This window comes from Brienomyrus brachyistius, chromosome 4 (assembly GCF_023856365.1).
Source record: "Brienomyrus brachyistius isolate T26 chromosome 4, BBRACH_0.4, whole genome shotgun sequence".
Taxonomy (NCBI): Eukaryota; Metazoa; Chordata; class Actinopteri; order Osteoglossiformes; family Mormyridae; genus Brienomyrus; species Brienomyrus brachyistius.
The window spans coordinates 26,010,927-26,037,355 of NC_064536.1; the positions used below are offsets into that span (position 1 = coordinate 26,010,927).

Consider the following 26,429-nt stretch of genomic DNA (forward strand, 5'->3'; position numbering starts at 1 on the left):
ACAAATATTGCAAATTATGATATTTTATCCTATGTATGGTCATTTTAAGAACAATTAAACAAGATAACTTAAGCTTCCCTGTGAGTCAGTGGCTGAATGTTTGATTTTAGCTCTGAATTCTGGGATCATGTGCAGCATAACTACTTAAACTCTAACGTTTACAACCAGCATAATTAAAATCTATACTCATTGTTTTCACATTAGGGTAACAAAATACTGCATGCGTTGATGCGACCAAAGAAATAATACAGTCGACCCTTCCGCATCCTGACTTTCCCAATAGCGGTTTCGGTGTAACGCAGGGTCAGCAGAAAATATTAAATGAGAATTTTCTGGGAGTTTTGCAAAATCCACAGACGACACACAAAAATAACTTATAAATGCATAAAATATATGTAGCCTTCAGTGTGGTTTGGAAGAGGCCAAGTGTCATGCCTGGCTCGTCCGCTCCTCGTGTGTGCCACGCCCCCTGATTACCCACGTGTGCTTCCCTGATCGTTTCCTGCATTGTCCACTTACTTTGATTAGTCCCGTCCTATTTAAGTCCTGGTCTTACCTGTTTCCCTTGTCTGTCATTGATGTCAGTTGCCGTCAAATGTTCCTTACCCCGAATCTCCCTATTAAATCCCCGTTAGTCCTGTATCCTGCCTGTTTGCCTGCTTTTTGAGCCGTCCGAGCCCCGATCGCCCATCGACCCTTTCCTGGGCGTGACACCAAGCGTGTTTACGGCAGCCTCTCACTTATCCCACAGTGATCTTGCGTTTCTCGGTTTGCTGGCCAAGGGGATGAAGGTGACTGAAAATATTTATGGAGGTTTTTTCCTGATTGTAATATGGAAAGGTCGAATGTAACACATCATGGCTTTAAAATTAATGCAACGTGTGATGCGATAAATTTCCCAACTCCAAGACAAATGCGATTTCCAGAGTGCTGGCTAACATAAGATAATATTAAATATAGCAGCGGAGTACATAAAGTTTACAGATAGAAACATAAACGACAATAACCAAGACGAAGTGCAAAGACAATATTAATCAGAAATTAACAAATGAAAGTGAATCAGCATGTGTTGCATGTGCAGGTGACATAATGACAGACTGGTGCTGCCTGTTTTTACAATGAAACGCCGTCCTGACGCCTCCTGGCTGGGGGTGATGGCTGCTGCATCGGGAGGATTCACGCTGCCTCTTTTATCTTAAATATTCCTACAGGAGCCTGAATACCTGGACATTTACACACGGCCCCCAATAGTACATGTGCAGATGTATGTATGATAAGCAGATGGAAGCTGGGTGATTCATATACTTTCCAATGATAATTCTAATACTGACTGTTTGTTTTCCTACAAGCTAAAGAGAGAAGTTCCACCCTGAAGACATTCAGTTATTTAAGAGGACAAACGGGAGGATCCATCACCATCCCCTGTTTCTATGGTCAGGAGCATAAAAACCGTGAGAAATACTGGTGTAAATCAGGAAATAGCCCCCCCTGCACCTTAGCTACTAAAGCGACACAGACCAAGGGGACCATCGCTGATGATCCTGATAACTTAGTCTTCCTAGTTACCATGACGAACCTGCAGCAGTCAGATTGGGGATATTATTGGTGTTCTGTGGGTGAAGGAGGGACTAAGGAAACGTCTGACAGTCTCTTCTTCCTGGTTACTCCAAGTAAGCTAATATAATCTCTGTCGTATTAATGTCATTGTAATTTAACTCTGTATTAATTTAACTGGTGCTCATAATGATGGTTCAAAAGCATGTATCTGCCCTGTAGTAAATTCATTCTTTGACATTCCTTGCCTCTGTATTAAACAGACCCCAGTCTCTACATAAATGGCCTGTTAACCCTTTATTGACCAGGGCATGTCATCTCACTTGGTTGTTCCTCCCTGATTCTACAGTCATTTGTTACCTGCATATTCATTCTGTATTATTATATGTTTGTGATGCTCTGTCATTCATGTTCTCTCCCCATAGATGCTCAGAGTGTGTGGACTGAGACCTGGGTTTCTGCACTGAGAGGAGGATCTGTCACCATCCCATGTTACTATGACCAAAATTCCAAAGATAAAAACAAATACCTGTGCAGAGGATATGAACGGGATTCCTGTTCCAGAATAGCAGAGTCAGATGAGGAACAGAGTAGAGGGACAGTGTCAGTCTCTGATGACGGTGACCAAATGGTGTTTAAAGTGACCATGAGGGACCTGCAGGAGGAGGACTTTGACTATTACTGGTGTGCTGTGGAGGCGTCTGCAGCACAAAGCCATCGTGCCTTTATGCCCCTGATAGTCCGGGAAGGTAAGATGTCGGTTCCTGAAGGTGCTTCTGTTTGACCCTGAGGCACACAGAGGGAGAGAGCTGTTCCTGGGCTGTGATTCACACTAAATGAGTCCATGGTGACCATGTGCTTCTGCCTGTCACACTCTGATAAAGTCAGGGGGTGTTTTTCCATACAGTATCAACCAATCAGGAGCAGAGTTTAATGCTCTCAAAGATATCTAAATGAATACAGGGCTAATCTGAATGTGGCCTGTAGCTGTAATGCAGCTTACTGTGGATATATACACCAGTGTTAATGGCTGCTGAGCTCTGAACCTATAAAGCAGACTGTAGTGAATCAGACGCTGGCTGTTTAACATGCATCCCTGCACTGTGTGTCTCTTTGTGTATTTACATTTGGTGCTGGTGCCACATCCTCAGTCTACATTGATGATAAACTAATTCAGTGGTGTTTCTTATGATCCTTGACAGAAATTCATGTCCCAACTACGCAACAGACAGAACAGAACCGTCATACAACAATGACAACTGCTGTTGCTTCTCCTTTTCCTTTGACATCAAATTCAACAGCACAGAATGTCACAAACTCAGTTTTAAGGTAAGACATACATACATGACGTGGTAAATCTATAAATCAGTTACAGTGGAACAATCTTTCTTTTTGCCATTTTCTCTGACGGCTCTGCGGTGCTCATTTCGAATCCTCTGTAGAAAATCAGTCAACGGCTTCAGGTTTGACAGACTTTCCTGTCATGCTGCTGTTTCAGAATTGCAGTACAGGATGTACGAATTTCCTGAGTGAATGTGTTCACCTCAGTCTGAAATGTAAAACTTAACCTTAGATGTTTAAGGGCTTCGCATTTTACAAAGAGTTATATAATTATTTTCTCTGTAGGTGATGTTAACAGGATGCTCTCTTTTTTTTGCTGAATTGTTGTCAGTTGGTATTGTAATGTTTCCGTTATGGAAATAAAGAGGCAAGTAGCCGAAAACTAACTTTATTTGGCTGATATGGCCACAGCCGCACTGTACAAACTTCTATATTTCAAAGAACAGGTCAAAGAACAGTCCTGCCTACACCCATTCCTTGCTTAATCTTCCCCGAACCCCCTCTCCTTCCCGTCAGCCCCTCTCCCGCCTCCTGTCACCCCTCCCACACACTCCCCCCTGGATGGGCGCACGCCTACAGTAAATATCCCTCCCAGCAACATGTGTAACACCATTCCTAAACACGCTACAGTATTAAATGATCATGTTCAGAATGAGCTGTTTGATTATTCCATTTGTAATCTTTCTGTGGACAGATATATACCCTACAGATATACATGATTGCTGGGTGTTACTCATACAGAACTATTAAAGTGCAAAGTTCTTGGGTTCCTTAAATCCAGATAACATGAAATCCTTCCGGGTGGCATGGTGGTGCAGTGGTTAGCACTGTTGCCTCACACCTCTGGGACCTGGGTTCGAGTCTCCGCCTGGGTCACATGTGTGTGGAGTTTGCATGTTCTCCCCATGTCGTCGTGGGGTTTCCTCCGGGTACTCCGGTTTTCCCCCAAAGACACGCTGAGGCTAATTGGAGTTGGTAAATTGCCCGTAGGAGTGCATGTGTAAGTGAATGGTGTGTGAGTGTGTCCTGCGATGGGCTGGCCCCCAATCATGGGTTGTTCCCTGCCTCGTGCCCATAGCTTCTGGGATAGGCTCCGGACCCCCCGCAACCCAGTAGGATAAGCAGTTTGGAAAATGGATGGATGGATGAAATCCTTCATGTTTATTTCCCCAGTGATCCCACACTGCCATTCTCTGTGGGAATCTTAGCAGTGCTGCTGCTGTTGATGCTGCTGTTAATTGCTGTTGTCACGATTCTGTGCAGAAGATCCGGTGAGAATGGCGGCTTTTGAAACATTAATGAAAACCTCTTACTTTTATTTATAAGAAGTGTCAGTTTTTCCTAAATTGTCATTTTTTATATTTAAGCAATGGCACTGGCCAGAAACAGGAACAGAGAAAACACAGCTGCCCCCACTGTAAGTGTGTCGTTTGACGTCTCGGGTGCTTTGTTTACACTTGGGTGTGAATCTAGTCCATCTCTGAATTTTCCACCACAGTCTGATATGGTTCTCTGCCAGATAAGTGCAGCTTAGCAGAGCTGAACGTGAGAAAACTGTAGCAAAGTAATGAGCAGATCACGCTAATAAGCATTAGCTCTTTGACCACAGACCATGAACATTATCCATTTACATTGTGTGTCCTCAGTGCAATTATACAGGGTAACAGTATTGGTGCATGATTAGTATCCCTTTACAGTGTTTGTCCTCTCTGTAATTTTACAGTGTAACACTAATTGTACATGATTATAGTGTCCAGTTGCAGTGTGTGTCCTCCCAGTAATTATACACTGTGACAGTATTGGTACATGATTGCAGTATCCATTTACAGCGTCTCTTCCCACTCCAGCCCTCTGTAGACCCTGGGGATGAAGTTACATACATCTCAGTAACTACAAAGGCCAGAAATTTGGCTCATTCATCTATCCAGGTCATGCCCTTAGAAAACATGGTAAGAATCTGGAGACCTTAATGTAAACTGAGACACATTTCCTTAAGCTGAGTTACCATTGTATCCTTGTGTTGTATTTAGGTTTATGTGGTGTTTCATTTCTAAACTCTCAGGTACCATAAAGAGACCTGCTGCAACCACCATTAAATGAGGAGGCGGAGCACACTGACTATAATGCGCTGTTTGTTACTTAAACACGTAGCAATGCAATATCTTCTATTCTACACCTGTTAGTTACCTCCGACTGCTGGACAGACTTACTGTACCTTTTTAGATGAGTTTAATGGTGCAGAACAGAACGTAACCTCAGCTATTTTAGTGACTAAATGGTGGATTTTTCGGCACGTGTGTGGTGGGGTCTTTCCCATCAAATCGAAAGTCAAATAAGCAAAACATAATAAATTAGGCAGATATATGTGTCAAAAAGATCATAAAACACTAAGTGTATATATATATATATATATATATATATATATATATATATATATATATATATATATATATATATGCACACACACACACAACCACTTTTCCTTAGTTCAGTTTGCTTTCATTCCAAAGTTTACCTCACATTTTAAAAATTAATGTTAATATATTATAATGGATGTAGGACATGGGGTGGCAGAGAGCACCTGAAAGATGCTGGAGTGCAGACTGCAGAGCCAGACGTTCCAGCCCTAGCACACATTTCTGTAGCTTGCAAACAGTCCTGAAGATAATGCGGCCTATTTACAGTGTGTGTCTCCTCTCTGTAATTATACAGTGTAACAGTCATGGCACATGATGATGTCACAGTCCTGAAGATAATGCGGCCTATCTACAGTGTGTCTCCTCTCTGTAATTATACAGTGTAACAATCATGACACATGATGATGTCACAGTCCTGAAGATAATGCGGCCTATTTACAGTGTGTGTCTCCTCTCTGTAATTATACAGTGTAACAGTCATGACACATGATGATGTCACAGTCCTGAAGATAATGCGGCCTATTTACAGTGTGTGTCTCCTCTCTGTAATTATACAGTGTAACAATCATGACACATGATGATGTCACAGTCCTGAAGATAATGCGGCCTATTTACAGTGTGTGTCTCCTCTCTGTAATTATACAGTGTAACAATCATGACACATGATGATGTCACAGTCCTGAAGATAATGCGGCCTATTTACAGTGTGTGTCTCTTCTCTGTAATTATACAGTGTAATAGTCATGGCACATGATGATGTCACAGTCCTGAAGATAATGCAGCCTAGTAACACTGTATGTTCTCCCTTAGACCTCAGCAGACCCAGATGTGACCTACAGTAACACGACCACACAGAGGAAAAAGGTGTTTCCCTTTCAGTCCTGGAGCCTCACACTGTTGTTGTCTTTAGCTAACAGGCATCTATACCCCGTTTCACTCAGGATGTGAATAAATTACTGGTGTAGTGATGAACTGTCACATACCTAGACATATTGTCTATGTTTTGCCATTTGTCTGTGCATGTTTACTGCCTTTGATGTTAGCACTCAAGTGTTCTTGATTACTACCAGCATATGGATTCAGTCACTGCCAGTAGATGGAAAAATAAAATGCTTGTTGGGGGAACAGCTCTCTCTCTCTCTCTCTCTCTCTCTCTCTCTCTCTCTCATTTCTAACATCTATCCTAACTCAATTATGCATTTTCACTATAAATAAAATTCCCTTGTAGGACTAAGTTGCTCTTAGTATCACTCTTTCTGTTTTTAACCCTGAGCCAGTTTGTATAATGCACATAGACTAATGTGCACATATCAAATATAAACATGATGTTTACCAACTAAGTATGTAGTTGTTTGTAAAATGTGTGTACAGACTGAAATGCACCTCTAGCTAAACTCAGACCTTCTGTCTGCTTCCCCAGGCTGCAGCAGATCCACATGAGGTCGTCTACAGCACCGTGGCTCGGAGATAGAAAGCGGCAAGACGCCCCCAGCCCCTGCCAGAAAGGCCCTGAAATGATGCTTATGTGCACTTATCTACTGAAAAAGAATATCAGAAACTATTTATTTTATTGTGTTTTTTACTATTAATAAAACTGATTGCCTTTCATGATTCACATTGTTTGACTGATGTGTTTTTGGGGCCTCTGAGTGATAGTGAAACGCCTCTGAGTATCAGCGGAATACCTATGAGTGACAGAGAAACACCTCTGAGTGACAGAGAAACCCCTTACACCTTCCTGACGCCAGTCCCAGGATGCTTAGGGCACTGCAGACAGGACATCACAGGGACACCAAGTTTTTTAGAGACATGGAGACACCCAGAGCTCCTGGATGAGGTCCAAATAAACTCAGGGAGAACATGCAAACTCCACATATACAGCGTCGGAACTGGAATCAAACTGTGGTGCTGGACATCACTGTACACCTTTATTCATCTGTCTTCCATAAGCTCTTTTGAAGGTTGTAGGGAGACTATCCCATGATGCACAGGGTACCAGGAAAAGAGGGTCCTGCTTGGTGCCACAGAACCACCAGAACATGAAGCTTTTGTGATGTTAATGACATGGGTCGACACCTGGTGCTTCTCTTGGCTGCACAACACGTTACGGAAGATGAGCAGCAGGGTCTGCGCCAATCTGGATGGAAAGGACATACAGCTGAATGTAAAGGTGTACCAGTGAGCCCTGGTCCTCTATGGACACAAACCACCTCTCAAATTGAACCTCTCTATCGGGATTAAGATGACCTCAGTGTTCCCAGTTCCTGACCAAAAGCTGGAGAAATGACAGTCCCCAAACACTGTGGAGCACAATTGCAGGCTTACAGCAAACATGACACATTGGCCCCAATGACTGCCTGATTATGGCCAGTTTTGTGATCGTTTGTCTCATGAATTAGCTGACTGATTCCGGTCATCATGGCTTAGCTTTCCAAATTCCATCTCATATTGGGTCCAAGAGACTTAGAAAATACTTACTGTGAGGTGTGCAGCCATTTCATCCATCTCTTTTCCAGCCAACACTTTATCTGGATTTGGAAGCATATTTAGACGTATGTATTAACAGAGAACTGTTTGCTAATATGGACACAAATCAAACCATAAGTCTTTCATAAATTTCAAACTCATTTCACAGAATACAGTTGTTGCCAAAAATTTTGAGAATGAGACAAGTATTAATTTTCACAATGTCTGCTGCCTCAGTGTTTGTAGATCATTAGCTTTAGGGCCAAATCCTGACTGATGGCAGCCTATTCTTGTATAGTCAATACTTGGCATTTGTCAGAATTTGTGAGGTTTTCTTTGTCCACCTGCCTCTTGAGGACTGACCACAAGTTCTCAATGGGATTAAGGTCTGGGGAGTTTCCTGGCCATGGACCCAAAATGTCGAGAGAAATGGAAGGAGTTGCTCTCGGAGGATGTTTTGGGTCCATTCTTTATTCAAGGCTGTGTTCTTAGGCAAAATTGTGAATAAGCCCACTCTCTTGGCTGAGAAGCAACCCCACACATGAATGGTCTCAGGTTAATTATTGTTGGCATGACACAGGACTGATGGTAACGCTCACCTTTTCTTCTCCGGACAATCTTTTTTTCCGGATGCCCCAAACAATCCGAAAGGAGATTGATCAGATAAAATGACCTTATTCCAGTCCTCAGCAGTGCAATCCTTGTGCCTTTTGCATCAGTCTATCCCTGATGTTTGTTCTCGGACAGAAGTGACTTCTTTGCTGCCCATCTTGACACCAGGCCATCCCCCAAAAGCCTTCACCTCACTATGCATGCAGATGCACTCACACCTGCCTGCTGCCATTCCTAAGCAAGCTCTGCACTGGTGGTGCCCTGATCCTGCAGCTGAATCACCTTTTGGAGAAGGTCCTGGTGCTTGCTCGACTTTCTTGGGTTCCCTGAAGTCTTCTTCACAACAACTGAACTTCTCTCCTTGAAGTTCTTGAAGATCCAATAAATGGTTGATTTATGTGCAATGTTACTAGCAGCAATATCCTTGCCTGTGAAGCCCTTTTTGTGCAAAGCAGTGGTGACTGGACATGTTTCCTTGCAGGTAACCATGGTTAACAGAGGAAGAACAATGATTTCAAGCACCACCCTCCTTTTAAAGCATCCTATTCTAACTCAATCAGCATGACAGAGTGATCTCCAACCTTGTCCTCATCAACACTCTCACTTGTGTCAACGGATGAATCACTGAAATGATGTCAAAAGGTCCTTTTGTGCACAGGCTGAAATGCAGTGGAATTTTTTTTTCATAACATTCTGGAGTTTATGCAAATTTCCATCATAAAAACTGAGGCAGCAGACTTAATACTTGTGTCATTTTCAAACCTTTAGCCACGGCCGTAGGCTAAATTGCACCCAATTCCATCTCAAGCAAGCTAAGAAAACGTATGTGTTGCTGACTAATAACACATTAACAAGACCCTCTGCTTCCTGGCCCCCACTCTCTATATTCTCTCTTTACCTCCTCTGTCCATACTTGGGTTTGTCTGTTTTGTCTCCTCCAGGCCCCTGACCTTCTTGCTCTTAGAGATCACCTGACTGCATTCACCTAACAGATGCCTTGATTTATTCGTTGTACTCACTTACTTCCTGTTTTCTTGTTACCTTTCTGTGCAATTAAGTATCAGCACATTAGTTTCCTGTGATTCCTTTGCTAAGTACTCGCACCATTTTCCCAGTATTTTCTGTGTAAGACCTCTTCCTGTTTTGCTGTTTTGTATGACGTGGTCACCCTTGGGTCCAATATTTTGTGACACTGCTTTACTCTTTCAAGTCATACTCACCCCAGAGGGGAGATTTTCTCTACTTGTCTACTTCTACCGTCAAAGATGGTGATGTTGAAGTCACTGTTCTTGAGGACGGAGATGGTTTGGTTGGTGGCACTGCAGAGGTCAGTGGGATCAGTGAAGGTGATGGTGTCAGCTGTGACTGAGAGGAGACCGTGGGCAGCGGCAGGGAAGGCCATGACATGAGAGACTGCAGTGGGAAAGAAACTGTTGGAATTAGAGCATCATCTAACATGAAGTTGCTTGAGTTGTTGAGTTCAATGTTTCTGTTACGGGGTCCACTGTGAGACCAAAATGAATATAAACCAAGTTAATTATGTTCCTGTTGCATCAAGGGTGTCATACCAGAAAGTCCAAAAGATTTTGAAAGTTGAGCAGATGCCTACATATACTGTGGAATGAAAATGTCATGTTTGGCTTGAATTCTTGGAAAGTTAACGGGTCTCATATATGAAATGTGAGCAAACGGAACTGGTTCGTCAAGTGTTCGTAGAGAGAAAATTCGGTATTTATCAATGTTTTAGTAAGGACCGTTAGTTCGTAAAAACAAATGGATCTTATATATGCTCAGGATCAAGTGTAGCCCACATCCATCCATTTTCCAAACTGCTTATCCTATAGGCTCAGGGGTCCCTAGCCTATCTTGGAAGCAATGGGCATGAGGCAGTGAACAACCCAGGATGGGGGGCCAGCCCATCACAGGGCACACTCACACATCATTCATCATTCACTGACATATGCACACCTACGGGCAATTTAGCAAGTCCACTTAGCCTCAGCATGTCTTTGGACTGTAGGGGGAAACCGGAGTACCTGGAAGAAACCCCACGACGACATGGAGACGACACACACATGTAACCCAGGCGGAGACTCGAACCCGGGTTCTAGAGGTGTGAGGTAACTGTGCTAACCACTGCACCACCATGCTGCCCCATGTGTAGCCCACATGTAAATAATAAAAAGCACAATATATGAATGTCATTTGCACAAATGAAAAAAAGAGGAACTTTTGCAAGATTCTCGCAAAAATTCCTCTTTTATTCAATCATCATTTTTCCCTCCCTCCATGTCTCTTCTGGGGCTTCCCAGTTAAAAGTACTTTGATCTCTGCTTTTTGGAAGTTTTCTTTTCCTTTCTTTGGTTTTGACATTTTTTGCAGATTCTGGGCGCATGTGGTAATACATCCTTACCATCAATGTGCACGTGGCTGTCAATTTATGAGTGAATGTGGCGTAAGGTTTTAGTAAAATTACATGAAAATGAGTTTAATTTACTAATGTTTCATGAATGACACCCAATGAGTTTATCTTATATATGGCAGCCACTGTCATGCTCAGGTGGACTGTGTTAATTTCTAAATTACAGAAGCAAAATAAAATCCATCCATCCATCCATTTCCCAAACCGCTTATCCTATTGGGTCGCGGGGGGTCCGGAGCCTATCCCGGAATCAATGGGCACGAGGCAGGGAACAACCCAGGATGGGGGGCCAGCCCATCGCAGGGCGCAAAATAAAATACAGAAGCAAATAAAGTACAGTTGCTATGACTACCATAATGGCTAGTATCTGGTTATGGGTTCCATAGGCTGTTGGATGTACAGGGACCTGCTCATCACCAGCAGTACACAGTGCCAGCCTTGGTCTTTCCCTTCCAGCTCTATGAGTATCACGGCAAAGACCCCCCTCCCACTGTCGCTGATGAGGGTGTGCGTGTCAAACCCGCTGTCATTACCCCCAGCAACACTGGCCACCATGGCGTCGGGGACAGACAGCCCATGAAGACCTGACACACAGAGGTGAAGACGTTAGAGAGGGGAATGGGATGATCTACCAGGATTAAAAGCCGACCTTTCTCCCTCCTGTGGCAGGAACCTTAACCCCTTCCCAGCTCTAACCCTAACCATGCTTACGTTTTTGACTGTACTCATGGCTGGCATGGTAGCAAAGCGGTTAGCACTATTGCCTCACACCTTTGACTTCTGGGTTTAAGTCTCCACCTGGGTTCCATGGGTGTGGGATTTGCAGCTTCTCCCCGTGTTGTCGTGGGGTTTTCTCTGGGTAATCTGATTCCCGTCCCCCAGTCCAAAAACATGCTAAAGTGTACCCTGTGATAGGTTGGTGCCCCATCCTGGATTGCTCCCTGCCTTGCACTGTAGTGTTAGGGTTGGTGCCCTCGGATCCCTCCTCCTTTGACCAGCAGACACTGCCGGTCATCCTGCCTTTTACTCTTGTGTGTCTTATTCGGTTCCTGGGCTGCCGCATAGCTTAGGAGGTTGAGCATCCAGTTTAAAACACATGGGCCTTGTGGTTCTGAGACTGAGCCTGGCTGAGGTCAGTCTCATCGGCTATTTTGTATTTATTGTTTGTTCCCTAGTTTTCCTGTTCTAGGTTTGTCTTCCATGCACTTTGGTTGTAATTTGTTTTCTTGTGTCTAGTGTAGTATGCCTTTGGTTTTTCAGTTTTAGGTCTTGTAGGATTCATAGTTTCTGTGCCTATTAGTTGTTATTAGTTCCAACTGTTGCCTGTTTAGTTGTGCCAGTGTTTGTTGATTGGCTAATTGATCGTTATACCTGTTCCTTGTTTATATATAAGTGCCTGCCTTGCTCTGTCCTCCAGTCAGTCATTGCATTAGGTTTTCTCACGCTGCTTTGTCTGTTACTCTGTGCTACTGAGCCAGGTTTCCTTTCGTATATTTAGTTTACCAATAAACCCTTGTCTCTTGGAGCCATAAGTGACACGTAGCCTCTGGGTTAAGCTCAGGACCCCCATGATCCTGAACAGGCTAAGCGGTTTCAGAAAATGGGTGGATGAATTGCATTCACAGATTTTTTTTTAAAATGAAGTGTGAAGTAGTGAGGTCCAAAAAAATGTGAAGTTTTATCCATATTTGCTACACATGTGAGGTTTTTTGGTACAGCAAAACGAGGTACACACCCACACCCACACACACACACACGTTATTGATCCTGACAATATACAGTATATTACAGCCGTAAACATTAACTCGACAACAGTATTCCACAGTACACAATGCTTGCGTCTAGGAAAGGAAAAGTTTATGATAAATAAAAATAGAAAATTCACATACTATCACTCACTCTCTGCCCTTTGCTGAGGCCATACGCGCTGTTCCACAGATACCCCCTGCACCAATGCTTGACGGTGTCCCTGTACTTTGAGTCGCAGTGGTACGGTTCCATCACCGAAGCCCCTCTCTGCACTGTCATCCTGATCTCTGCCCTTTGCCGAGGCCATATGCGCTGTTCCACAGATACCCCATGCACCAATGCTTGATGGTGTCCCTGTACTTTGAGTCGCAGTGGTACGGTAGTGTCACCGAGACCCCTCTCTGCACTGTCATCCTGATCTCTGTCCACACGCCCAGCAGACCTGCAAAGTGGCAGACAGCCCACAGTTTTAACCAGTTGAAGAATTAGTTTTTATCACTTTTCCCATGCATGCAAAGGCACACTAACATAGTCATGGTGGGGCGGGGAGGGCGGCAGGGTGATGAGAATAGTCACTGACCTTTTCACTCTAAACACAAAAAACCTATCATCATGAAAACTCTTGTGGTAAATTAAAGGCTCATTTTTTGGTTTTCTTTGCCATCGAATTGTACGTCTTATTTTCTTTGATGTCTGTTATAATCATCTGCACTTTGGAAAGGGCACAAGCTCTTCATTCTGTGCGAAACTGACACAACATTTACAAGAATCATAAACCAACAATTGCAAAAACCCAGTTCCACTTTCTTTTTAAGTAATACCAGTCAGATTTGCAACCATGGTCGCCGCCTAACACCTGGCATCATAGAGCAGGTGTTTCGGTTTACTGCAACTTTTAGGCAAATAAATTCAAATTAAAAAAAATACCAGGAAATGATTCTCTTACAGTTAGCAAGCAGGTAAGAGTCTGACTCATTTATATTAGAATTTTCCACATCATCTCTATTTCCCCTAATTTTTGTACACTGCAGGGCCTCAGATTCTCTTCCTTTCTAGTTTTTTTCTCTTTTTTTGTAGAAGAACGAGAGTTGAAAAACCAAGCCATAGCATTGAGTAATCACCAAGATTTAAGGAACCAAAACAAAATTGGCCAACGGTTTCTTATTCTGTCAAATGAAGGAAATCCATTTTGCTACAATCTATTGAAAAACTTGTGCAGTTCCCCTTTCATAATTTTTGATTATAATTCCTTTCCTTTCATGGCCTGCAGTTTCAGCTTTAATTTGGTTAGTAAATAGCACATATAACGGGGCTTTAATGCACATTTCATGTATTTATTATAGGATGCACCCGATAAAACAATAATTAATCAGCAGGTTCTCATCTATAATTAAATCAGGGTTTGGAATTGTCTGTATTCTTTCTAATATTCATAAAAAGAGCTTCGCTCCCAGAGAAAAAGCATCTCACCAGGTGGGACAGTGAGGAGGAAGAGGGTGGTGAGGAAGATCACAGGCACCTTGTGTAGGCTTGTATGTCCGTGGCAAAAAACTGTCCGCAGAATGACTGCTGCCCGCTCCATTTCACACCTCCTCTCTATTTACGCTCCTTGATGCCTTAGCTAGCGTGTTGAGTAACACACAGGAATTAATCTCCCACTGACACGGGCCTTTAGGACAGATTCCAGGAACTTTCCAGACCTGACTTGAAGAGACACGAGTTCAAGAAACTGTAGATGTAGAAGTAAATCTTAGTGGAGGCAAGTAGTAAAGACCTGTCTGACTGAGATTCCATGGCCTTCTTCTCACACCACATTTTACTAGTAATAGAAGCTGATCATTCAGTTCAGTATGGAATAGAACAGCCACATTTATTGTCATTCAGAACATACACTGTTTAGTGCACATCAGAACGAAATTACGTTGCACTGACTCACCATCGGCCTAGCAGAGTGTGTTAATACTAGAAAACTTAAACTTATATATAAATCTAAATAGAAAATAGTATATAGGTGGAATTAACATAAAAATATATTAACCGGAGTAGAGCAGCAAAAACCAGCATACATCACCGTTTTGGTTGAAGTGCAAGACATTTTAAAAATTAAAAAGTTCTTGAAAAAGTGACACGTGAGTGTGGGGAGGGGGGTTGAGGAGGGGTTTCCATAAGTTATTATGAGTTCAGGAGTCTAATGGTTTGAGGAATTAAACTATTACACAATCTGGCTGTCTTGGTCCTGATGCTGCACAGCCTCTTCCCAGAGGGCAGTAGGGCGAACAGTCTGTGGTGGGAGTGGGCGGAGTCTCTGATGATGTCACAGGCTCTCCTGAGACAGGGTTTGAGTGCAACATCCTGGATGGAAGGAAGAGAAGTTCCGACGATCCCTTCTGCAGCGATTTCCTGTCTGAGGCTTCCAAGCTGCCAAACCAGATGGAGATACAGCTGGTCAGCATGCTCTCTATGGTGCCTCGGTAGAAGGTGCTGAGGACGTGAGAGGAAAGGTGTGCTCTCTTCATCCTGCGCAGCATTTAAGATCACACAGGTAAACATGCACATGTTTAATAATTCAACCAACCAGCTGATATCTCCCTCGCATCATTTAAATTTAAATTAAGTGATCTTGTATGACTAGGATTGGTCAGTACCCTGATTCTCCCCAAGGAAACACATTAGTCTTAAATCAGTAGAACTGGACGTAGGGGTAGAGGGTGCTTCAGCACCTCCTCTGGCTATTGGTGGTAATGCAGTATCAGAATATCGTAGGGCCGAGTTCTATTCCGACAGACAAGCTGTACATCGAGATGGACGTACGTCAGAACAGGATAATCACACTGAGTTTTATACGTGAGAACGAGACTGAGATGCGTGTGAACTGGGGTGGTGACGTTGCAATAAGGAACAATACCATGGTAACTTGTGGCGTGCAGTGCAAGCTGGGTGGCATATCACCGCTGAGCATACGGCCACCCAAAATAGATTTTTTTTCATACATTTTTTACATACATTTACTTAAAGTAAATTAACAAAAAATTTGGTTGTATGTGCGAGTCGTCGTAAGTCGCTTGCCCGCCCTTAACCACCACAGTGTTGTAAATTATGTCATGTGGGTCCAGCTCTGCGTGTGTGGAGGTGCAGCTTCTCTCCTACGTTTTCAGGCGTGTTTTCCTGTTAGCTGTTGATAGCCACGAATGATGCAAAAAAACAACAGAAAATCAGTAAAGTTTAATTGGTCCAACTTTTATCAGCCTGAGCTCAAAACATCTTCCTGTGCCTCTATCTTAAATAAAAAAAAAATTGCAATCTTCAAATACTATAAGTAAATGAACGACAAAGAATTTCACTGTCACATTTTGATTTTATTTCAAACACGATAAATAGCACACAGGAGGCTTTTCAGAATTTCAAAGAGCATGAACAGAGGAATAGGAAAGTTCTTTAAAACAACTAACTGCAATGTCATTCCTCCATCTCCACAAAACTAAACACTGGGAGGTTATACAAGATGTGATGTTCAGTGAAAAAGACTTAAGTCTTCATATCGCCCAAAGGAGAAACTGTTGAAGGGTCCCGATAATTCAATTAGACCATCTGGAGAGGGAAACACATGCAGAAAAATGGGGTTTAAAATATCATCAACTAATTGTTTAAGCCGAAGTTTCTCAACCTCAATCCTCAGCTACGCCCAGACAGTCAACATTCTGCTCCCTTCCAGCTACCAACACGACTGTAGCAGGTGTCTGGTGATCTTGATCGGTTGAGAAATGGGAGCAAAAATGTGCACTGCTGGGGATCTCCAGGGACTGCGTTGAGAAACAGTGTTTAAGCAATCTAATGGCGGTTGTACACTTCAGACAAAATCGAAGGAATCAATCTTGTTTTACCAATACGACATCGTTTGACTCATGACTACCACGGCGCTGATCGTTTCGGTGCACGACCTGGGCAGGGCTCATAAGGACAACATTTTCATGGCATTCTGTTCCGTGATTGGTTGATGTAGATGTGACACCACGGGGCTGGTCAGCAGGACTGATTATGCAGTTACCGGCATGTTTTGCACTGCATCGTGCACATGCTTAAATAGTGTAATTTAATATGTATTTTCGTGTATTTACGTTGATAGTAAATGTCATAACCGTAGAATGCATGTATTTTGAAAGCGTGTAACTGTCTGCATTGCGTAAATTGTTGACTTCCCTGTCTGTGTTGCTGCTAGTATTAAACCAATAGTGGTTGTGGGAGTGGTCATCCTCTTTATTAAAATGACACTCACTCACCATATATTATGTGTATTTGTGCTCTGTATGTGGATCTGCTGCATCAAAAGCATTTGGCGCCCTCTAGTGTTGCGGCGCGACACAAAACGAACAAGGCAACCGTCTTGATTTAAATATTGCATTGTTTATCATTTTTTCTACCCAAGATTGTTCTCTCAGACATGTTGAACTTCGTTTTGGCCAAACATCGTTTGAAATATACGGCCACCTTAACTGTACAAGGAGGGAGTAATCTTAGTATCAGTGATTTATTCTGTTTTATAAGTTGAAACACAAAAATAAAAAAGAGCCCCCTAACAGCTTTGGACAGGGGTGTGCAATTATCAACAGCCACACCTGCCAGCAACTGATATCTTATGATGCTCCATCGTCTGTAAGCTCACACGCAGAGGTGGAGATTTCAGGTCCAGAGAGTACAAATCCAGACCAAGATTTTGTTTCAACCAACCAGTTGAGTACTCTGTGACTGTGACTCTTTATACTCAACTGGTTGGTTGAAACAAAATCCCGGTCTGGACTTGTACTCTCTGGACCTGAAATCTCCACCTCTGCTCAAATGTCAGGAAATAAAACAGTGGGACAAAGAGATTAGTGCTTTGACATGCTAAAGACATAAATCTAAAGAAATCATCCCATACTGGAATATAAAATGCTGTATTGAATCGATAAAGGACGCGATTTTGTCCCGTATTTCCTTACACATCATTTCATATATACACTAGCTCTTCAAAGAGCAAAATATAAGAACAAGTTAAATCGAATTAGTTATACAAGCGGAGAGAAGTTAATTTATGTGGTGAACTAATGTTACAAACCGACAAGCGTCGCGCGCCCTGTGAGATTGTCATGTCTAGTCAGTGTCTTCATTGCTATTAGCCCTAAACCAGTGGTTGCCCTTCACATCTGAAAGTTGGACTACAGTTATTGTTTCTTTTATATATTCATGTCTGCCAGGGGTAACCCAAGCCCGGCCGTGAAACGTCAGTGACTGTCGAGGTATAGGTCTGAATGTGCGACAGTATCAAGGCAAACCATACAATGTGTCGTCCAGTTTTACAATTTGACCTGCAACGTCACACTGCAGGTGCTGCCCACCTCCGAGCAGCTAAAGAGAAGATGGTACAGAGTGGAATCGCTCGAGTCCTGATACCCGACTTCCCCTTAGGAAGACATGGTATACTGCTGTTTAATTTTTGTACGTTGACTACATTATAGCCTGTGTTACCTTATATTATACGAGTACTGTAACCAATGGAAGTAGTCAATAATCAGTGCAATCAATGACTGAACAGCTGCTAAAGTAACACCTCCAGTATTGTAATATACGGTACTGTAATTTGCGTCCTTCGGGATAAACTCACCTTATGGAAAAGTGTGGATCGGCGGGGTAAGACTCTGGCTGCTAGCCAATGAAGTTGATAACGACGAGATGGAGCACGGTGTGCGCGAAGAGGAAGTCTGCGAACGCCCTCTCCGGGGAGATGGACAGGAACTCTCCCTTATTCTGGGGGTTAATCTGAATGCGCAGGCAGACTGCGAGACACGCGATTGATTATTATTATCTACTACCTGTCATCTACTATGCATTCATGACGTGCACCATGTAAATATTCTGAGACGGTTTACCCAGACACTGATCCAGAACATACTTCAACAAGTATTCGTAAACGTGTATAATAAAACAGATTATAGACATTAAGGCCCACACTTTTCGGACTAAAAGCAGGAAGAAATACCCGTAGCGCAATTGATCGCAACTGCATATAATGTAATAACACAATTTAGACTTATAAACTAAATTAAACGAGCGTTTTACCTCCAAGAATAAAGGCGCCTACGCACGATATAAACCCGGACAGGAAGCTATTGAAGGGGAATGTGCCCACAAGCAGGCAGTACAGGAACTGCAGCGCTCCCGTTAACAAAATGTAAAGCAAGTATGCATCGACGATCTTCAGCCTTTTCGGCGTGCTGCTGGCATATTCCTCCAAAAAGCGGGATATTACGGAGAGCACGGAGCTGGACATCGCTCCGGAGGCGCGGATTTCGGGGGTGTTATAAAGCGGCAGGCCGGTGCCGTGCGTGCTGCGCAAATAACCCGGAAATGTGCCTGTGAACACACCCCTTGCACGGCTGCTCCGGAAAAATATAATCTTTTTTATTATTATTAAAGTATAACGCCGTATCACTTGAGCCTGGCGTAAAGCGAGTGCATGATGTATCATTGTGGTAAAAGTGCACGGCTACAATAGATATTACTTAATAATAATGATAATAATAATTAATAATAATGATGACAATGTCAGTATTCAGAAGAGAACATTAGACGAATGCTGGAGCCCGAAAGGTGCATATGTAATTTTGCATAATATTTCTCTAACGGTATCCCGATCCCCTCCCGTGGTGGTGGTTTATTAGCGGTCACATTGTGCTTTTTCATATGTGTCCCATTTTCTATTTGGATTGACCGTGAACTGCTCACGTTACGAAACTAGCAGTCTGTGTCATTGGGTTAATCCTGGCATGGACGTCCGTATAGCTTTCATTTTACACTGCAACTGAACAGATGAATCCTGCATTTATGTCTTTTTAGGCCTGTCTCGCAGGAGTGACAGTTTTTGACGAGCAGTCTTTCGATGCATGACGGTGCTGATAAGGAGTAAGTGTCCGAGTCGAACATGGAAAGCTATGGACATGTATCGCAAAAGTTTTAATCTCCAATAAAGTTTTTTATTTTTTAATTTGAGACAGTTTTAGGTACGTTTAATACATTTCGTGATTTTTTTTTCCTGTACTGCAAACACGGGTTTAGAAAATTGTTTTTATTTATATTTATTTTATGAGCCCCAAGGCGGCGCTGTTTAGCAGTTCACGAGTGTTAGTCCCAGAAAATTGTGATCGCTTTCAAGTCAAGTCAAGTCAAGTAGGTTTTATTGTCATTTCAACCATACACACAGTATATAGAGAAATGAGATAATGTTCCTCCAGGATCCTGGAGCAACACAGAGCAGGACAAAACAGAGCAACAACATAAGTGCAGACAGGACACAAGCATAACAGTACAAATTGACAAGACAACATACAGTGCAAATTAACAGTGGAGTTACTGTATGGTAGCAGCGAGGGTTATTTGTGCAAAAATGCTGTGGTATAGAAGAGTAAAGAGTTTTAATTCCTAAGTCCCACATTACCATACATTTATGAGCTCTTGTTGCATATAACCATATTTGTAGGTTTGTCCTGTTCCCACAATCACAGTAATGACTATGCCTTGTTGAATGGCAGCTGTGCAGTACTTATGAAACTCCGCGAATATTGATGTGATACTGAACTATGTCTGCTGCTGTGTGGGTGCTAATGCTTCATTTGATGAACATGCCCAGGTCAGAATCAGGGTGGGGCTGGTGGCCCTCCTGGAGACCGACCTCCATGTCACTGTTAAAGAGCACTGAGGCGAAAATCCTTGCCCGTGAGTCTCAGCTATGTTTCCTTGTGCTCCGTGAGACTGCATGTCGTGTCAGTGTCTTCATTGCCGTTAGCCCTAACAGGGTGGTTGTGCTTTTTATGTGTACAGTATGTAAGAGTGTTCTGTTATGTGACGCACAATGCTGTTTTCCCATAACAGACTTTTTAACTTCATCACTTACGAACACTGTAAATATGGAAATATTTATCTAGTCTGTCAGGGCTGGTGATCCTCACATAGAGTTCTACATTGGTTGGGAGAAGCCAGTGGCCTGTCGTGGCTGATGTTTGCTTGTGACTACATAAGTCATGTCTTGTGTTTCTCTTTGCATGTGTCTTCAGCAGTCAAACTAACGCTACATGCCCCTATCTCATTGTCCAGGTATTCAGAATGATCTCTGGGCTCGTTTTGTCGCTCTTCCTACTCAGGATAGGATCTGGACTCTTACAGTAACCAATAGGAACTCTCCGAAACCTGCAAAACCTGCAGGACCTGGTAGGGTATCCTCTCTTTCTGGTTTTGTCATGTAGAGACCAAGCTTGTTCTTTCTGGCATGTATGGCAAAGAATCGAAGCAAAAACCATCACAGTCAAATGAGGTAGTGTGACTGTTTCTATGAATGTCCTGCTATGATCCAGACAGTAAGGGTCTTAAAACAATTGAAGCTGAGCGCTCCCTTTCTTCTAGTGTCTAAGACGCCCCTGGTGATGGTCCATGGCTTTGGGGGAGGGGTGGGGCTTTGGATTCGCAACCTAGACCCCCTGTGTCGCTCCCGGCCAGTCATGGCCTTCGACCTCCTGGGCTTCGGCCGCAGCTCCCGGCCTCCCTTCCCATTGGATGCAGCTCAGGCGGAAGAGAAGTCCGTTGGCTCCATCGAGCACTGGAGGCGGGCCCTGGGCCTAGAACGTATGATTTTATTGGGTCACAGCCTTGGCGGTTATCTGGCAACCTCCTATGCTATTCAGTACCCTGAGAGGTGAGCCTGGGCTACATCTGTTGCTCTTCTTCATTTCAGGCGTTATTGAGCAGTAGAAAGGATATTTAAGACAGTGTTATGATGCCTGCATTACTGCCTGTATTACATCTGTCCCTCATTCCTGTAGCTAAAATGTGTTTTTTGGCAGAAAAGTAGAGAAATGCTAAACCAATAAGTAGAATTGCAATAAATCAGTTAACCGACTCAAATATCGAACACGAGCAATTAATATATATATGTAAAAAATCTCACTCTCTCTGATTCCCTTTCGCTTCCTCGTCCCCTCGCCTTCAGGGTCAGCCACTTGATCCTGGTTGACCCTTGGGGTTTCCCAGAGCGACCACAGCCATTGGTGGATGGCACAGATGACAAGAAGCTGAAGCTCCCTCGCTGGGTGAAGGCCGTGTTATCTGTTGTCACTCTGTTCAACCCTCTAGCTGTCATACGTGCAGCAGGACCGTGGGGTGAGCGTGGGCAAGGATGGGTTAATAGCAAGTAAATTCAGAAGATTGTAGCTAATTAGCTGGCTAGCAGAACATGCTGCATCAGTATCTCCTAAATAAGGAATGTGTAGGAGCCTAAATACACTTGTGATGGTTTGTTAAGTTGCATATTGATTTAAGTTTAATGTTATGTGACTTTAAGAGCGTCAGCATTGCTAGAGAAGAAGTCATTAATAATGCAGTTAAGTAGTCAGTGGAGGATAGAACCGCGTGGTCTTTTGATCTCTGTATCTCAAAGAACCTTTTGAAACATGAAAACGTATGTGCACATATGTGTATATATATACACACACGGAACAAATTAAGTGACCACTCTATATTTTTAAACAAATCTGCATTTTTAAATCCTAGTTTAATTGTGCTTCTGCTGGCAGAAGGCTACTGAGCAGCAGAATGCTTCCAAAATTTCTAAGACAGCAGCACACAAGATGGTGAAGCAGGAGACACTGGGAACAACCAGAAACCAGCCAGGTAGAAGGCGGATGCAGCGTCCTAATGCCAGAGATGACCGTTAACTTATCTGACAGTTTCTCATGAATCAGAGGATGACATCAATAAAGTATTTTGATTGATTCAATCATTGATTGATTGATCAAGTGACCTTCAAAAGGATTGGGAAACATTAAGTGCAGGTGTGAAGTGCACTGCTAGGACAGTTCATATCAGGCTCCTAGAAGCAGGACTGAAGTCCCATAAAGGAAGGAAGAAGCCCTTCATCAAGGAGGAACAGAGAAGAACCAGTCTGCAGAAAAAAGTTTTTATTATTCACAGCTGCAGATCCATAAATTGAGAAATGAGTGAAACAAAAAATTGTGTTGTGGTCTCTTAATTTTTTCCATGGCTGTGTATTGTCGTATTATTTAATTTAAGTAAATAGTTAAGCAAGTGGTCCCAAGAACTTTTCTCTTTTTGTTTTTGCGGATCAGATGGGAGAGAGTAAAAGCATTTACCTACCGCTCTGTTTTAGGTCTATTCCATTGTCTTAGGTCTGTTAATGTGCCTGGAAAGACGCCGTACCACCACATCCATACTGGCATTCATATGGCCATTCTTTGTATTCATTTGTTCTGTTTTGCACACTGTTCTTATAATGTTTCGTGCGTACTTCCTTTTTGGACTGTTTATTATTTGCGCTACTTCATCGCTGCGATTGTAAACACAAGATTTTCACTCGTCTGCACCTAAAGTGATTTGATTTGATATGACTATTTATCTGCCTCGCTGTAATTCGCTCAGGTCCTGGGCTGGTGCAGAAATTCCGGCCGGACTTCAAGAGAAAGTTCGAGGACCTGTTTGACGACGACACCGTGACGCAGTACATCTACCACTGCAATGCGCAGAGGCCGAGGTGCTGTGTGCCCATTCTGAAGCCTTTCTCCTGTACCAAGGAAACTGTAGTTTGCATCCTGTCTAGGATCTTAAGTAATCTCATATTTGCCCACTTCCTACAGACACACTAACAGTCCACCAGTAGGGGTCGCCACACCTAAGGATCATGCATCCACCTTTGATCAAACAAAGAGTGGTGATTTTTCATTGTTCTAGAGCTTGGCATCGTCATCAAACTAATTTCAAAACCGTAGTAAAAACATCTTTTGCAAATGGGATGTTACTTTCTCTGTCTGCCTTCCAGCACGTTTTGGCTCTTCATCGGCGCTCGTTTGACATTGCATTTGAATGCAGGATGCCATCTTTGCTCTTTCCTTCAGTGGGGAGGTGGGCTTCAGGGCCATGTCGGAGTCCCTGGGCTGGGCCAGGAGGCCCATGCTGCAGAGGGTCCACCTTCTCCCCCCAGAGCTCCCGGTCACGCTGCTGTACGGGGCACGCTCCTGGATGGACAGCAGCACAGGAAGCAGGGTGGCTCAGCTGAGGCCCCAGAGCCACACTTACACTGTGGTAAGCAGGTGGGGGGTTTAAATGGTGGCATGGATATCAGGAAGCTTCCACTTACAGGGGCGGGGCCTTAGGGGCACCAACTGAACTCTGATTGGCTCTCTGAGTGCCTCCTTCCTGTGTCACGCACCGATTCAAAGCATATCATTGGCTAATGATAAAGTTGGCCCCTCTGTATGAATCATGGCCCCTCTTATGTCTAGCACCTTTTAAAAAAAGTGACTTATCCATGGTGGCGCCTGGTTGAAGGGTTTTATCTGAGATGGGGCTTAAGTTGTTGGCATGGTTGGGTAAGAACTCGCACTGGGAGGCGGAGCATGGTTGGATAAGGTTAATGACGGAAGACCGGGGGAAGGGTGGACATTGACTGTGGTTGGGGGAAGCTGTAAATGCAGTGGCTTAGCAAATACAGATACAAATACAGTGTCTCAGCAAATACGGATTCAAATACAGTGTCTCAGCAAATAAGGATTCAAATACAGTGTCTCAGCAAATACGAATACAAATACAGTGACTCAGCAAATACAGATACAAATACAGTGTCTGCACATCCCTAGCACTGAAGCATCCAGGGCTTGACTGGAAGTGATCAGGGCTGTTTGTGTGAGGCACATGTGTGGGAGACCATGGTCCCACGCTGATTGGTATCCCTCTCAGGTGATAGAAGGAGCATCTCACCACATCTACGCTGACCAGCCAGATGAGTTCAACCGAGTGGTGAGGAACATCTGCGACAGCGTGGACTGAAGAGAAGCCTTGAAGAGACGGGATGGGGGGAATTTCCTCGTCTATGGGGGGGCAGAAGAGGCTTGCTGGCGATGGTGCTGGAGAGCTGGGCACAGTTGGACTTCACCAAAGTGCCTTCCTCTAAGTGGGAACCTGCTGGAAGCCTCTCATGTTTTTTGACTGTAATCTCTGTAATATGGCCTCCATTTCGTATCCACATTTAGAATGAAATGAAACATGCATTGGGTGCCTTTAATCTTTGTTTGATTGATTTTATTTTTATCCATTTTGTGTATTTTGGGTCTCTGATTCTCACTTGTTTAATGAAGTCATCTTAAAGTGTAAATAATTGCCAGATTAAAAATTACAGCCTGTAGCACTTTGATCCAGTAGAGGGCAGTATGCATTAATGGATTAGCCCAGATTTTATAAGCCCTACCATACTGTATAATGTGAGTATTTTTTTTTTAAATTAATATGTGCTCATTTTCAGTTCTGTTTTTGGTAGATGGAACAATCCCTTGTTTAAGTGCCTGAGATTTGCGGCGCGAAATATTGTTCATAGTGATGTAATAGTGTGGGGGGTGGGGGGGTGTGTAAGCTTCATTGGGGTCATCAGGTGGGCACCCTCCTTCACTGGTGTTTTGATGATGGGCCCACTACACCTCCAGAGGGCTCATTGGCCACGCCTGGCGTCCCAGGTGTGCCCACCTCTGCTTTCAACCCACCTGACCTTCTGTTGTTACTTTGGGACCCAGGAGTTGTCTCGCCTTTTCACCCACAGCCATCGGCTTGCATGCTCTGCTGCCCCTGAGAGGGCTTTGATGGCCTGTCGTTGGGCTTGGCCTCGAATACCAAGATCCTTAAGTAAACTGATGTTTGAGTTGCCCACGAAGCCTGTGCAGCCAACTTCCACGGGGCAAATTTTGGCTTTCCAACCATGCTGTTCGGCTTTTGCTGCTAGCTCTATGTACTTTAGGCTCTTGTGTTCATAGGCCTCCCCTACAGTGTCCTCCCAGGGAACAGTGAGCTCTATGATGTACACATAGCGGAGTTTCGAGGACCAGAGCACAAGATCTGGTCTGAGGTTCGTTGTAGCGATCTCAGATGGGAAGCAAAGCCTTTGATTCAGATCAGCCACCAACTTCCAGTCTCGTGCCCCTCCGAGCTGGCCGATGTCTGATGTTGTAGGAACTACGGCTGGCTTTGCCCCTTCTCAGACGAACGCTCTAGCAGGTGCAGGATGGAATGATGGAGGAGGCATGGTATATGTCGTTGTCTGCCTGGTCTCCAGAGCAGCTGCCAGGCACTTCAGGACTTGGTTATGCCGCGTGGGGAACCGACCCTGTGACAGGCTTGTTTTGCAGCCGACCAGAATGTGCTTGAGGTTTGCAAGGGATGGACTGAGGGAGCAAGGGGGGTTTTCTCCGTACCATTAGTTGAGCTTAGAGGGGGAGGGCAGGGTATCATATATGGCCCGTAGAATGAAGCTGGTATGAAATGCCTCCATGCCCATCAACTCCCTCCAAGAGAATTTCCTCCTCTCGAATCCCTCCCATCTCATCCACTGCCCTTGCCTAAATTGTGAGACAGCCTTTGCACATCTTGCTGCCTGCTCTTGTCGATGCACCTCCTCAATGACCAGAGTTTAGCGCTGAGCTGGAATTGCCTTATGCCAGGATGGTTTGCTCTCCCCAAGGCCGAGGCCTCCCCTCCCCTGTTGTACAAGGCCATTGATATCTCTGTGTCTGAGGTCTGATTCTGTCTGCTGAATAGCTGCTGTTGGGGTCCACTTCTTTCTGTTCGCAAGAGTAGGAGCTGGATCCTGGATCCTATGAGTGTCATCTCTACCCTCACTTTGGAACACTTGAACTCCTCTGCGATGCTGGACATAGGAAGTTCAAGCACGCCTCTTCCATACAGCCCGATGTTACTGAAGCATCTTGAGAGCCCCAGCCATTTTTTAGCGTATGAGCTGACCACCCTCTCAAGTTTCTGAACCCTTGAGTTTGGGATCTCATAGATGG

At 43.8% G+C, this 26,429-nt stretch overlaps 4 protein-coding genes and 1 long non-coding RNA gene across 9 annotated transcripts in view; 2 read left to right on the forward strand and 3 right to left on the reverse strand.

Moving 5' to 3' along the window:
• Positions 1-6,923, forward strand: part of LOC125739888 (polymeric immunoglobulin receptor-like) — a 117,971-nt gene extending 111,048 nt beyond the window's left edge. For 2 of the 4 annotated variants that reach the window (XM_049010429.1, XM_049010430.1), the window contains exons 3-10: positions 1,350-1,670; positions 1,980-2,303; positions 2,757-2,883; positions 4,069-4,166; positions 4,263-4,312; positions 4,743-4,844; positions 6,123-6,176; positions 6,733-6,923. In XM_049010429.1, coding sequence (XP_048866386.1) covers positions 1,350-1,670; positions 1,980-2,303; positions 2,757-2,883; positions 4,069-4,166; positions 4,263-4,312; positions 4,743-4,844; positions 6,123-6,176; positions 6,733-6,783 — 1,127 coding nt within the window. In that variant the 3' untranslated portion in view covers positions 6,784-6,923. The remainder of the gene's footprint in view (positions 1-1,349; positions 1,671-1,979; positions 2,304-2,756; positions 2,884-4,068; positions 4,167-4,262; positions 4,313-4,742; positions 4,845-6,122; positions 6,177-6,732) is intronic. The other 2 variants (XM_049010428.1, XM_049010427.1) reach the window with 1 other exon arrangement.
• A 342-nt stretch (positions 6,924-7,265) lies between these two features.
• LOC125740790 (uncharacterized) lies at positions 7,266-9,750 on the reverse strand. The gene is made up of 3 exons (XR_007397772.1): positions 9,611-9,750; positions 7,791-7,840; positions 7,266-7,449 (listed from the first exon to the last, which is right to left on the reverse strand). It is a non-coding gene; the product is annotated as an uncharacterized LOC125740790 (long non-coding RNA).
• A 1,422-nt stretch (positions 9,751-11,172) lies between these two features.
• LOC125739865 (uncharacterized) lies at positions 11,173-14,376 on the reverse strand. Its single transcript, XM_049010387.1, has 4 exons — positions 14,345-14,376; positions 13,142-13,216; positions 12,702-13,003; positions 11,173-11,396 (listed from the first exon to the last, which is right to left on the reverse strand). Exons 1-4 carry the CDS (start codon positions 14,374-14,376, stop codon positions 11,173-11,175), a joined length of 633 nt encoding a protein of 210 aa, XP_048866344.1.
• Positions 14,377-15,896: 1,520 nt separating this feature from the next.
• Positions 15,897-18,955, reverse strand: LOC125740294 (dolichyl-diphosphooligosaccharide--protein glycosyltransferase subunit DAD1). Its single transcript, XM_049011237.1, has 3 exons — positions 18,655-18,955; positions 18,200-18,371; positions 15,897-16,149 (listed from the first exon to the last, which is right to left on the reverse strand). The coding sequence occupies exons 1-2, from the start codon at positions 18,863-18,865 to the stop codon at positions 18,241-18,243; spliced, it is 342 nt and encodes a 113-aa protein (XP_048867194.1). The 5' UTR covers positions 18,866-18,955; the 3' UTR covers positions 15,897-16,149; positions 18,200-18,240.
• A 56-nt stretch (positions 18,956-19,011) lies between these two features.
• LOC125740293 ((Lyso)-N-acylphosphatidylethanolamine lipase-like) lies at positions 19,012-24,787 on the forward strand. 2 transcript variants are annotated; one of them, XM_049011235.1, is made up of 9 exons: positions 19,013-19,185; positions 19,432-19,497; positions 20,222-20,307; positions 20,686-20,799; positions 20,992-21,280; positions 21,575-21,744; positions 23,020-23,131; positions 23,493-23,679; positions 24,334-24,787. In XM_049011235.1, the coding sequence occupies exons 2-9, from the start codon at positions 19,475-19,477 to the stop codon at positions 24,421-24,423; spliced, it is 1,071 nt and encodes a 356-aa protein (XP_048867192.1). In that variant the 5' UTR covers positions 19,013-19,185; positions 19,432-19,474; the 3' UTR covers positions 24,424-24,787. The 2 variants fall into 2 exon arrangements, with proteins under 2 accessions (XP_048867193.1, XP_048867192.1); XM_049011236.1 differs by lacking the exon at positions 20,222-20,307 and having other exon boundaries at positions 19,012-19,185.
• The last annotated feature ends 1,642 nt before the right edge of the window (positions 24,788-26,429 follow it).

Excerpts from the sequence above, each read along its gene's own strand:
- LOC125740293 (XM_049011235.1), top strand. The coding sequence starts at position 19,475 with ATGCATGACGGTGCTGATAAGGA. Across the intron at positions 20,308-20,685 it reads TGAGGCGAAAATCCTTGCCC|GTATTCAGAATGATCTCTGG; the intron begins GTGAGTCTCAGC and ends CTCATTGTCCAG. Across the intron at positions 21,745-23,019 it reads ACGTGCAGCAGGACCGTGGG|GTCCTGGGCTGGTGCAGAAA; the intron begins GTGAGCGTGGGC and ends TAATTCGCTCAG.
- LOC125739865 (XM_049010387.1), bottom strand. The coding sequence starts at position 14,376 with ATGTGGTGTGAGAAGAAGGCCATGGAATCTCA. Across the intron at positions 13,217-14,344 it reads AAGAAGGCCATGGAATCTCA|AAAACCAAAAAATGAGCCTT; the intron begins GTCAGACAGGTC and ends TCGATGGCAAAG. Across the intron at positions 11,397-12,701 it reads AGGGCAGAGAGTGAGTGATA|GTCTTCATGGGCTGTCTGTC; the intron begins GTATGTGAATTT and ends TCTGTGTGTCAG.
- LOC125740294 (XM_049011237.1), bottom strand. The coding sequence starts at position 18,865 with ATGTCCAGCTCCGTGCTCTCCGTAATATCCCGCTTTTTGGAGGAATAT. Across the intron at positions 18,372-18,654 it reads AGGCGCCTTTATTCTTGGAG|TCTGCCTGCGCATTCAGATT; the intron begins GTAAAACGCTCG and ends CGTGTCTCGCAG.